Raw genomic sequence first — 13,324 nt, forward strand, 5'->3', positions numbered from 1 at the left:
ACGTGTAATACAAAAGTAATAAAACAACAGTACTAAACAATGAAAATGTGCTAAATGAAATAAATGTATGAATAAAAATATATATTAATTAGAATATTAAATATTACAGTAAATACTTCTGTGAAGTACTCCCACTGGTAAAATTCAAATTACATAAATGTCTATTATGTATTATCTTGTACTTTATTTGCTTCTGTTTTAACATTTAATGATCCATCATAATCAAAATAACAAAAGATTTATTACAGTGATGATCAAAAAAGAACTGAAATTTTGATTTTGATTTGTTGGATATGTTAACGTAGCCGACAGTTGCATATAGTTTTCTTTCTCTCATTGTTTATCTTAAAATATAGATAAAAGTAACCAGCTGAATATAAACTAATGCAAATCAATTGTAATAATCATTGACAATAAACATTTGGGTTGGATTTATCTGCGTGTATTAACTATTTGAGGTACCACTAATATTAGCGTCCTGTCAGCCTTGACGACAAACTTATGTTATTGTTGTTGTTTCTCTGCTAATGCAGCATCTATTCAGCTAATTAAATACTTAATTATGAAATGAAGCAATGGACGCACTCGGAAAAACTATCGGCATGGAACTATTGGTGCGATTAATTGCAAAACCAATTAATCGCAAAACCGATTAATCGGTCTACCGTTATTTTAAAAGAAATATATAAAGATATGTAATGATGAGTATTTGTGGTTGTTTTCCTCAAAAACCTTCATTTCTTTTCGACTGAGGAAAGAAAGACATGAACATCTTGGATGATGTGGGGGTGAGTAAATTATCAAGAAGTTTGAGTTTAAAGTGAACTACTCCTTTAAGTTGATTCAAAATGAATCATCTTGTGAATCATCATCCTAAGGCTTCCTATGACAGAATGCTGTCATATAACAAGTTTAAACACAGATTAACACTTATCTGAACTCTAGATATATATTTTCATTTTCGTAAGAGTAACTAAAGGTATAGAGGAATGGATGGAAACGTGTAGATGCTGGTTTATCTGAGCCTCGTGTGTTTTAGACAGAGAATCTGTATTCACAAAAATTCCCAGAGGGTTCATGAATTAAAGATACGAGTCTTTCTCTAACCGTGCGGACTCATTAACAAGCTTTAAACAGAAACGCCTCTTGGCTCTTTGGCTAATTTTGGCTCTTCAGCGCTGTGATTAAAGTCATTAGATTTGAACCTGGCAGGAATGAATCTGGAAATCGATACGGCTGCGACTGAGATGTTAATGGAGAAATGATGATGATGTATTTCTGCCTTTTCTATACAACATAACAAATCAATGTTGTGTGTGTTATTGTGTTTAATAGGAAATGCTGTTTGTGTGACATGACGACACTTCATGCGTCTGTCTGTCTCTTTCTCTCTGTAGTTCTGGGGAAAGTTCGCAGCGCAGTCGGCTGTGCTCAGCTCCTTATGGCTCAAAAGTTCAAGCAGTTTCTGGGACTTTGCGAGCAGAATCTGGTAAGCATAAATCAGTCAAGTGATTCATAAAATCCATTATTATTCAATAAAAACCTATCCAGACTGTGTGGGTGCATGAAAATAATATGTTGTCATCATTTACTCACCCTCAAGTTGTTTCAAAACTGTATACATTTTTTGTTTTGAAGAACATTTGTAACCAAGCAGATCTGGGGCACCATAGCAGGAAAAAATAATACTATGGAAGTGAATGGTGCCTCAGATCTATTTGGTTATTATCTTCATTTTTATTCAGCAAAACAAAGAAAGTTATAAAGGTGTGTAACAACATGAGGGTAAGTAAATAATGACACAATTTTCATTTTCAGTGAACTTTCCCTTTTAAGGAGATTTGAGTAGTTTAGTTAGTAAAGGAGTAGCGTGATGGTTGGTTAGCTAGGCTTGAGGTTGCAAACCACAACACATTATCCCAGCATAGACTAAAATAAAAAACTGTTATGCAGTTTGAGAACGTTTTGAGTTATATTAATATAAAGCTGACAGTCAAGTTTTGTAATAATAATGTCATAGAAGGACATCCACAACATCCATGTAATCCTCACTGACGTTATTGCCCACCTTTGGTTTACTGGTGTATTGCATGTCTTCAATGTACACGATTAAGTTGTCCTCCAGGGTCACCTTGAAACTTGCACAGATCTCTGTGTTTAATTCAAATATGAGGTTTATAAGTTTACTGCCCTCTAGTGCCACTTTATCTGTATTACAGACTGATTACAACACTATACAGAAGGGCTAGTCAATTGGCCGCTCGCCAATCACCTTTATCCAGCCCGTCGGTCATCTTTGTCTGATTTAAAATAAGCATGGTTACTTTAAAGCCACCTTTCTACTGCACATGACAAAAGACAGCCAATAAACCGCAACGAGAGTCACAAAGGAGCTGCATAGGGTGCCAACCATCTGCGAGTGAATTATTTCAGATCTGATTCGAGCTTTGGATTTTATTAAAATTTATTTCAGTGTTTTTCACTCAAACACTGTTTTGATTTAGAAATTATTCATCTCTTTTTTTGTTTAACTTTATTAGTAACACTTTTCATATGCATAGCTGTTTATGGTTTCATTCATTTGTATTCATTTATTTATTCCAGTATGCTGAATATTCCCAAAATATTTCATACGACTGCCACTAGGGGGCAAACTCCGACAGTCGTGTTATAATGTCGTACAGTGTACAGTGGTAGGGCGGTTTATAGCTTATAAATATTTAAAACATTAAAAAAGCATAAAGTGTTTTAGTCATTAGGAGAAGACTGGCTATGTGTTGTGATTGCATGCAGATGTTTACTTGAAATATAACAATTTATGAAAGTTAAAAATTATAAACAAAGAAGTTTAAGAGTTCTGCGTTACAGTTAGTGCTATACAAAAATACATGTGTTGATTATTAACACTTGCACTTTTTTCTGTGCAATATCCATAGTTTACCTATTAACATTTGGCTTTTGCAATGTTAAACTGCAATTGTTTTTTGAATATTAAAAATGAGTTTTCAGTCATTAAAAGGCAAAATACTGAATACAAGATGTGTGCATTTTTTTTTATGTGTTTTATCATAGACTGTAAAAAATATGGACGTAGTGTTTGTGATGTCACCCGTAGGTTTGTGAAGAGCTTTTTTAAGCCAATAGTTGGTGAGGCCTGCCATCCCCATCTTGGCATAGCGTCACCGTGCATATCTTGCGGATAACCGAAAATGAGTAAAGAGGCGGGACGTAGGTGGAGCGAAGTTGGCTGTTTGCTAAAACCACGACCTCGTTTAGCTCGACTATAGTGACAGCAGTTGCAGTTCATCCCTTACTAAAGTGACCACGTCCTTAATTATGAAAAACTTTAAGACTTAATATAATTTAAACAAATGAGTTTTCAGGAAGGGCAAAATTAGCTATACAGAACAAACATTTTTTCAAAAGCTGTAAACACATAATTTTCTGATGTAAAGTAGGGCATGTTTTAACATGGGAGTCTATGGGGATAGCAAGCCTCTAGTGGCCAGTCGATGAACTGCAGTTTAAGTCACTTCCATGTTGGCGATCGGAAGGTTGCCCTTTGTTTTAAAGGGGCCATGTCACAGGAATTTTTAAAGATGTCAAATAAATCTTTGGTGTCCCCAGAGCACATATGTGAAGTTTTAGCTCAAAATACCATATAAATAATTTATTATAGCATGTTAAAATTGCCACTTTGTAGGTGTGTGCAAAAATGTGCCGTTTTGGGTGTGTCCTTTAAAATGCAAATGAGCTGATGAAGTGCAAACACTGATCACAATGATAGTGGTAGTGGTTTGTTGAAATTGAAACTCAATTGTTCTGTGAATTATTTTTTTCTCTGCACTAAATGGCAGTGCTGTGGTTGGATTAAGGGGTGGAATTATTATAATAAGAGCTCCTTATGACATCATAAGGAGAGCCAAATTTCAACAACCTATTTTTTATGTGCTTGTAGAGAATGGTTTACCAAAACTAAGTTACTGGGTTGATCTTTTTCAAATTTTCTAGGTTGATAACAGCACTAGGGACCCAATCATAGCACTTAATTATGGAAAAAGTCAGATTTTCATGCCATGGCCCCTTTAAAATAAGACCTATGACAAAAAGTAACAAAAAACAACATAAATTAGCCTATAACGCATGTAAAAATATAGATAATGGGTAAAAGTTAAAATATATAAGAGGTAAAAATAGGGCTAAAAGTTTGCCTCGCATAATATTACATTTTTTTAAATCTGGCCCCCCAAAGAAAACTATTTGAAGACCCCTGCTATACACTGATAGTTGAACCACATTCTTGTGTTAGATAGCTTGTAGATTTTATGAAGTCATCAGTATTTGGTTTTGTAGGTTGTGTGTCATCATATAGCAGGAATCTCTGGAATTATTGTTATTGTTTTTTATCGTTGTGCCTTAGTTAAATATTACAAAATATTCCCACAGTAAATTACTGTGAACTGTTTCCTATAGGAAATCATTTTAATGAGCATGTGAAGTTGACCTGAAGTAAACTTTGATTCTTTTTTTAGATTATTGATGTTTTAATAATTCACTTATTGTGTTATTTGGGAATCAAACCCTTGACGTTGGCATTGCTAGTAGGGATGCACTGAAATTCAAAACTCTGATTAATTTAATATGTATACAATTACACAAAAACTTTAATACATTTTTCGGTTTTCGGCCAAGTGCATTCAGATTTTTTGGTATCAATTTCAGCACAAAATTGTCATTTCAGTGCATCACTTAATACCAGCATGGTGCCCATTAAGCTACATGACTTATTTAAGTTGGTGCAGTAATCTGATGTGATTGTTTGCTTGATTTTTTTTGCATAAGGATGCAAACGCTCAGCCGCGGCCGACAGCGCAGGATCTGGCCGGGTTTTGGGATCTACTGCAGCTCTCCATTGAAGACATCAGCATGAAGTTTGACGAACTCCACCTCCTCAGGTCCAACGACTGGAAGATATCTGAGATCCAGGACAAAAAGGTCCAACCAACATATCTTTCCATCAGAATAGTATACTACCATGGTACCACAGTAACCATACTATTTTACTAAATACAGCTTTTTTAAAGCATAACATTTTGAACATTACTGTGTTTTTGTGCAACAGCTCACTGATGTGTGAGGGTAGCATAATGTTGAATTATTTTTGGCGTAATCTATACAGATTCTTAATTTAACAAATAAAATAAAAAATTGAATGTTTTTCAATGCTTAAATTATTGTCTTCATTCAGGAGGAGAAGAAAGCCGCTTCCGCACACACACCAAAGAAAACGGTGAAAGTGAAGACCAACAGCGGAAAAGAAAAGAGCACCGATTCTGACAAGCAGCGACAGGAAGCCAGAAAACGTCTGATGGCGGCGAAGCGAGCGGTCTCGGAGCGCCAGAACTCGGCCACGGAGAGCGCCGAGAGCATCGAGATTTACGTTCCCGAGGCACAGACGCGACTCTAAGCGACTACGAAATAAAACACTCACACCTTGTGCACCTCTGAATACGTCTCCCTACGAAGAAACGCGCTTCCTTGCACGGACACTCGAACCTCGGCGTACCGGCATCGGATCTGCGTGACGTGCAAAAGTGCAGAAAACGTTGAGCAAAAAATACAAAGAGCGGATTAACTCGAATGAAATTTGAACGCTACGGCGTCGTGGTCGCTGCCGCAGAAGAACCTCCCCCTGACATTTGTTTCTATTGTTAAAATGCTAAATGTTATAAAAGTGAATTATCTCATGGATTATATCAAGACTTTGTCTGTAAATTGTGATAATATCTCTGATGAAAAGACTTCGACCCTTTACACGCGTCACACGAGCCGCTTCACACGATCACCGAACCTTCACCGATTCTCTTCATGGTTATTTTGAGTGGGTTGTACAGCATGCACTCAGGACCCTGCACGTGTGCACTTGTTTTTCATCAGCACAGTCTTCCTGCTCTCACAAACGCACGTTTGGTTTTCTTTTCGTTGAATTTGCTTCCGCTTTCCGCTGCCGTATGGAGTGTGTGGAGTAGTAACTCGGACGCGTCTGAATGACGAATGATTTTTAGCAAGCAGTCGATCTGAGCTCCTGAAGCTCTGCGGTAGACGTTAGGACGGTACAGCAGATACTACTTGAAATTTGCAAATCATCTGAAGACGTGAATAGCACAGATCTCAAACAGAAAGATTTCACTCCAGTTCTTAATTTTGTTTGATTAGTTTATTAAATGCTTTCGATCAACACTATCACTCCAGTAAATGCACCGCTTGTTTTGCTCTTCACAAAACTGCACATAGAAAATGTCAAACACTCTTTCTGTTTCGTCAATTTGTGTCTTTTTATTTTTGTAGGATTAAAACGACCAATTAGATTTGTTTTTATGATAAATGTTTTAGAAATTCATGAATGATTCTTGTACTTTAGTTTTGTAATATTATTGTTATTAATTTTATTATTATTATATTATTATTTTTAAGTTGTTTTTTTGTGGTCCAGTCATTCCATGTGTACTCTGGTAAACGCTTGTGTCCGCGGTTAGATGATTTCCAGTCGGTTCAAGCGATGAGAGTAAAACCGTCTTTGTGTGACCAATCCGAGCTCATCACTTGTGATGAAGGATTTCTTTTATTTACTGATATTAAAAACATCCTTTACTCAGAACTTGTTGGAATGGTTTGGAGAAATTTCCTGTATGCAGAGTAATGTTTAACTCATTCCCCGCTAGTCTTTTTTTTTTAGTTGCCCGCTAGCATTTTTTTTGTGATTTTTCTAAAAAGTTTCACAAAATGCCTTCCAGGAAAATTTCTTTTATAAATATTTAAAATATATCAAACGAAAGAACAGATACTCTGCTTTCAAACAAACAAAACGAGAAAAAAAAACTAGATTTGTTTTCTTTTTATAACTTCTTAGGTATGCATAGGTTTTTTCAAAAATGCCAAATTTTATTAGCAAAATGCTGAAATATTTTATTTTTGTAGAGGACTTTTGTTAGAGATCAGATTCAGAACGATTATCAAAACATACATGGAGTTTAAAATGAATTAAATTAGTTTTTGAGTCAGTTTTTTATAAATTGGGTAACAGCACTATCTAGTGGATAATAGCAGAATTACAGATTACTGTAAAAACTCGTCAGAAAAGCGTCATTGGCAGGGAAATGTTTATTCTTAATTGACAAAATATCTCGTCAATGGCGGGGAAAGAGTTAAATATGTCACAGTCTTGAAAAAATGGCTGACCTTTAGTTGTCTCTGCACGTTCAACATCATTAATGACACGCTGCACCTTTAGGAACTGAAAGAGTCACTCGTGCTTTTATTGCTTTCTGTTGCGTGTGTTTGTGAAACCCGTAAAGTTTCCCCTTTGACATGTTATGATTCAGAAGCCCAAACTGGCAGGCTATAAACTTCACGGTGAACACTAGCCAGAAGTTGAGATAAAGTTTGGGAAAGCGCCAAAAGTCTAGTTCATTGCATCTAATAACTTTGCTGTATCTAGATCAGCTAGTTACAGGTCTGATCAGATTTGATAGTCTTTGTTTAGCAGTAAAAATGATAATTGCAATAAACTAGATAGCCACTATGGCTAACTTTTGTTCCCATGGCTCAGCTGCTAGGACGTTGTATTAGCAGTTCAAAGGTTGTGGGTTCAATTCCTGGGAACACACGTACAGTGCTGGGCAAAGATTAATCGCGATTAATCACATACAAAATAAAAGTGCATTTTTGCATAATATATGTCTGTGTTGTGTAATTATGTATTTTTAAACACAAACACATACATATATATATTTCAGAACAGTTTTATTTATATATGAAAAAATGTGCTTGTTTATATATGATGTAGAATATAAAAAATATAAATAAATAAGTCCTGGGAAAAGATTAATCGCGATTAATCGCATTAAAAATAAAAGTTTTTTTTTCATTATGTGTGTGTACTGAGTGTAATGATTATGTATATTTAACGACACACATACATATAGTCATTTCAGATTTTTAACTTAAATATACTTTTTTTAAAACTTATATATAATATAGAATATAAATAAATATATATACACATGTAAATGTCTCTTAAATACATACAGGAAAGTTTGTGTATTTGTATATACATAATAATTACACAAAGCACACACTTGTATATTATGCAAAAAAAATCACTTTTATTTTGAATGCGATTAATCGCGATTAATCTTTTCCCAGCGATTAAAAAAATATATATAGACAAGTAAATGTTTCTTAAATGCATACATGAATGTGTGTGTATTTATATATACAAAATAATTACACTCAGCACAAACTCATATCTTATGCAAAAAAATGACTAATTTTGTATGCGATTAATCGCGATTAATCTTATGAGTTTGCTTAATACACTTTGGTAAAAAGCATCTGCCAAATGTGTAAACAAGCAGTAAATATTCTTTCCCAGGAATATTTTGACACGATTAATCGAAACAAGCCTCAGTTTTCTTTTTTTTATTGAAGTGATCGCCGTGAGTCTAGATGTGCAAAGATTCAAAAGACTTTTGAATCAAAGCTGAAGTGAGTCAGAACTTCATACACCAAAACTGAGTCACTACAGGGATTTTTTTTAGTGCATAGATATAAGCAAATAAAATATCTCTATATATGGAAAATGTAATAAAATGTATATTCCATATATAAGATTTCCCAAAATATCATCTAGATTGATTCATGTTTGTGTTTTGTTATTGTTGTACTGTAGCTAAGAGAAAGTGAGAATCTGTGCAGAGATCCGAGCTTTTTTCAGCTAATCAAAATATCCGGACCAATCACGACTCAGAACGCTGAATGTTTAAACCCAAACTCGACTCAGCAATAATGTTATGATACAATGTAAAAGCAGGTGATGTCACGTGTTGAGCAAAAATACTGTCGTGTGAAGAATCGCTTGTAAATCATGTTTGTACATCTTCATCTGTTTGTGCGAGACGTCCCGATTTCCGTGACGAGTGCTTTTTTTAACGAATACTAATACTCAGCACAAGTTTCTAAATTCTGCATGTGCAGCAATATCTCCCCTACCAAATCTTACAGCCTTTATTCCTGTGGAAAGACTGAGTACTCGCATCACTTTCCATTGAGTATCTATAAACTCCAGACCATCAAACGCAAATAGGGCTACACTGGACTGACGGACAGTCACCGCAGGACTTTTAATGGACTCTTAACTGCCTTTGTGTCTGCTGTAACTAACCAATGATGTTTCTCAGACCGGATGGAGAGGGCTGATACAGGTGTCATCATCTTCCTCTGTTTAAATCATATGTAAGGGGATTATTGCCTGTTTGTGAACCCCACATTTAAATTCTGCCATTATTTACTCACCCTATATGTCATTTTAAACTTGTATATGTTGATCTTCCATGAAACACAAAATGACTTTGTAGGTTTGGAGAGGGTGAGTAAATGAAAGATGATTTAATTTTGGGTCATTTTGTTTTTGTTAAACACCACATGTAACTAAAGTTGGTTTGGTACTGATGTGGGAATTTGATCTGTATTCAGGAGGTCCAGTTTTGTTTTTCGAGAGTCTTAATATCTGAATACTTAAATTGAATATGCATACAGACCCAAATCTTATTCTTCAGAGTCCAGAGAAACATAGATTTGCTATAGATATTGTTCATGGTTATTATTTTTCAAAACTCGCGTTTTAAAGTAATATAGATGCATACAATGTTACACTCTGTAGATTGTAGGATTGTTGTGGAAATATTTCTTTTACAATAAAAAAAGCTTTATTTAACAAGACCAGAAGAAAACAGTGGATGTGATAATTGTTTATTGTGTCTCATTGATTGTGACAGCTGGCTATGAAACAACAAGCAACCCTGAAAAAACAGCATAAGCCGGTCTCCCAGCTTGGTATTAGCTGGTTTTGCTGGTCTAGCTGTGTTTTGGTCACTTTTTAAGATGGTATAGCTAGACTTACTGGGAGGACCACCTTAAACCAGCAACAAGCTTATGCTGCTGGATTATAAAGGAGGAAAGTGATTTCTGTGTAAATCGTTTGTAAAACTCAATACAATGAACTGATTTCGCTCTGCTCCTGTTTTTGAATATTGCTCATTGTTTTTATGTTGTTTATAATCATGTTGATGATGTCACATCCTGTCAGGAGCCGGGCGTAACCAGCAGTCTGTTATCTAACTTCAGACTGTTTATCTGGTGATACAAAGATATGTTCAACATAAGCCCGGGTTATTAAGTCATATCCAAAATACAGATTATACTTTCAGGACATGAAAAATATCTGAAATGTGACTTAGTTTTATCATTTTGTTATTTGATTGAAGACAAGCTTGAGTTGATACACTGGAAAAAAACATTTATTGTAAAATGATGCTTGTATAATCAGAGGTTCGTTTTGTAAAACAAAAGGTTCAAATGTTTGAAATACATATTTTGAAATGTACAAATTGTTTTCAATATTATCAAAATAATCCTGTGGAAATTAGGTCACTTGACCAATACGGCGAAAAATATATTATTTTTTAAATGTAACTTTATTCAAACATATACAAAAAGGCCAAATGTTGATATATATTTTAAAATATGTTTACAAATATGTAATTCCACCAATATATTATATTTATGCATTTGGCAGATCCTTTTATCCAAAGCAACTTGCTGTGCATTACAAGCTATAGATTTTGTTTACCCTGGGTTTGAACCCATGACCTTATGCGTTGCAAATGCAAAGCTCTACAATATAGAAAATATTTTTTGTATATTTTAAAATATATTTTAAAAATCAATTGATTTTTAAGCATTTATATTCACATCCATTGAAAGAAAAATGTTAAAACAGGTTTGAAATGGTAAAAATTCAGTATATTTTATTTTATACATACTTTATAAACTTTTATATTTTGGTATGAAAAATATATTTTTGCCGTATGGGTTGTAAAATTAGAAATGCATTGTTGCCCCTGAAATTTTGAAATGGATGTTGTTATATAAAGTTTAAAACTAAACACATTTTCAAATTCAAAAATATATTGAATTACGCTTTACTTTCCTCAAAATGAATTTAGTATATATTTAAAATATATTTTTGGCCAGAGAAATGTATTATTTTAGATATTTTGGATGCTTCATACGGCTTTTGACTCTCTTTCAATGTAAAACTATATAGAATGTAGTGTACAGAGTTTGTAATATGTAAAACATAGACATTATGAAGCGATAAATATCTCAAACAGTAGTTTTTTAAACACAGTGATTTTTAATTATACTGTAATGATATATATTGTGATATTACACTGTAAAAAAGTTCAACTAAAAAAAGTGTTTTAAATGTTATACACTGTAAAAAAAAATGCAGCATGAATTTAAAACAACTTTTGCAAGTCGATTCAACCTACTATTTTAAGTTTTGGCTTGTGTAAAGTTGACATAACTTATAAAATGAAGTTTAAAGTAACCGAAAAATATATGTTGATTTGACATATATTTGTACACAACTTTTTTGAGTTAACTAACTTTAAGTTGAACCAACAAATATCTTTTTTACAGTGTATAGATATATAATCTGTATCTTGTTTTGGTGTATCTGAACCTGGTAAGATGTAAGGTATAAATAATTACTTTCACTAAATACTGAATCACTGATCAATCTCACTAGATGATATATCATGAATTCAGTTTTTTACATGTCATCTTTGTCTTTGGCGCCGTGTTTGAGTATGCGAGTGAACTCTACATAGTTGAAGTTTCCTTTCTTGTCGATTGGTGCCTCACGGAAAAGCTCATCCACTTCTTCATCCGTGAAACGATCTCCCATGGTGGTCAGGAGTTCACGGAGATGATCTTCATGAATGAAACCAGAAGGGTTGGAGATTATCACTTAGATGATTACATGCAAACATCAAAACCATTGACGTTTATTGAAGTTTAACTTATGCATCAACAGGTGCCATATGTGTCCCTCATGTTCACATCTGTAAAATTACTTTAATGATAAATAGCTATGACATACCTTGCACCACATTTTATCATAAATCCAGAAGCTTTATTTTGTATGTCTTATTTGGCCAGTGCCAATCCCTGTGTTTCGTCTTGATATCCCAAGACATTTTGATAAAAATAGGATATTCTATTATCAAATAAAAAGAGGTTTGTTTCACAGAATGACCCGTCTATATTCCCTAGACTAGAGCATCCATCGAATCTTAAAATAATGTTTAAAATAACTTTAATCCTGCTGTACCAGAAGCTTCTTCATCGAAGCACGTGAAGGCGTTGCGTATGACGTCCTCAGGGTCCGTTCCATTCAGACGTTCTCCAAACATGGTGAGGAACATGGTGAAGTTAATGGGCCCTGGTGCTTCACTCATCATGCCCTCCAGATACTCATCAGAAGGATTCTTACCTTCAAAAACAAACACAATGGAAAATGTTTTAAATGCACATTTTAAACCTATACCTTGAAGTTACTATAATGCAAAACTAATGATATTGTTTATCTCTGTACAAGGGGACATTTCACAAGACTTTTTTAAGATGTCAAATAAATCTTTGACACATACTGTCTCCAGAGTATGTGTAGTACCGAGCCCCTAAGGTGACATTGGAGTAAAAAATCTAAAGTTTAGTTTCATGTGCTCATGCAAAACCTTCATGTGCAGAATTTTTTTTTTAAGTTTAGTTTTGCATGCTCACGTGAAACTTCCGCGCGCTGCGAAAGCGAAAGTTTCACATGCGCACGGGATAGTTTCACGTGAGCACGCAAAACTAAACTTTATTTAATTTTTGCTTCATCTCCCCTTAGGGGCTCCGTATGCATGTGAAGGTCTAGCTTAAAATATCATATAGATCATTTATTATAAAATTGCCACTTTGTAGGTACGAGCAAAAATTTGCTGTTTTTGGGTGTGTCCTTTAATATGCAAATGAGATGATCTCTGTACTAAATGGCAGTGCTGATAGTTGTGGATTAAGGGATGGTATTATTATAATAAGATCCCCTTCTGACATCACAAGGGGGCAGAATTCAATTATCTATTTTTCACATGCTTGCAGAGAATGGTTTACCAAAACTAGGTTACTGGGTTGATCTTTTTCACATTTTCTATGTTGATAGAAGCACTTAGGACTAATTATATTTACATGATATATCCCCTTTAAAGTATTGGCAACAATAATAACTATTAAGAAGGATTTGGGGGGGTGTCAACATGCAAAATCTAGCCCTGAATAAATTTTTGACATAAGATGTTTTCTTTTTAAATTGGTGTGCACGGTGATCAGGACGTCTTTAATTCAACTAATTACAGACCAAATCTAACTAGTA

The 13,324-nt window shown here is 34.3% G+C and overlaps 2 protein-coding genes across 5 annotated transcripts in view; one reads left to right on the top strand and one right to left on the bottom strand.

Moving 5' to 3' along the window:
• Positions 1 to 9,780, top strand: part of dlgap4a (discs, large (Drosophila) homolog-associated protein 4a) — a 159,587-nt gene extending 149,807 nt beyond the window's left edge. For all 4 annotated transcript variants that reach the window (XM_073875556.1, XM_073875558.1, XM_073875557.1 and 1 more), the window contains 3 exons: positions 1,398 to 1,489; positions 4,843 to 4,995; positions 5,249 to 9,780. In XM_073875556.1, the coding sequence (XP_073731657.1) occupies positions 1,398 to 1,489; positions 4,843 to 4,995; positions 5,249 to 5,467 (464 nt within the window). In that variant the 3' untranslated portion in view covers positions 5,468 to 9,780. The remainder of the gene's footprint in view (positions 1 to 1,397; positions 1,490 to 4,842; positions 4,996 to 5,248) is intronic.
• A 562-nt stretch (positions 9,781 to 10,342) lies between these two features.
• Positions 10,343 to 13,324, bottom strand: part of myl9a (myosin, light chain 9a, regulatory) — a 36,762-nt gene continuing 33,780 nt past the window's right edge. Inside the window, exons 4-5 of the mRNA XM_073875565.1 lie at positions 12,240 to 12,403; positions 10,343 to 11,854 (exon numbers count right to left, since the gene is read on the bottom strand). Of these exons, the coding sequence (XP_073731666.1) occupies positions 11,681 to 11,854; positions 12,240 to 12,403 (338 nt within the window). The 3' untranslated portion in view covers positions 10,343 to 11,680. The remainder of the gene's footprint in view (positions 11,855 to 12,239; positions 12,404 to 13,324) is intronic.

The sequence above is a fragment of the Misgurnus anguillicaudatus genome, chromosome 13 (assembly GCF_027580225.2).
Source record: "Misgurnus anguillicaudatus chromosome 13, ASM2758022v2, whole genome shotgun sequence".
Taxonomy (NCBI): domain Eukaryota; kingdom Metazoa; phylum Chordata; class Actinopteri; order Cypriniformes; family Cobitidae; genus Misgurnus; species Misgurnus anguillicaudatus.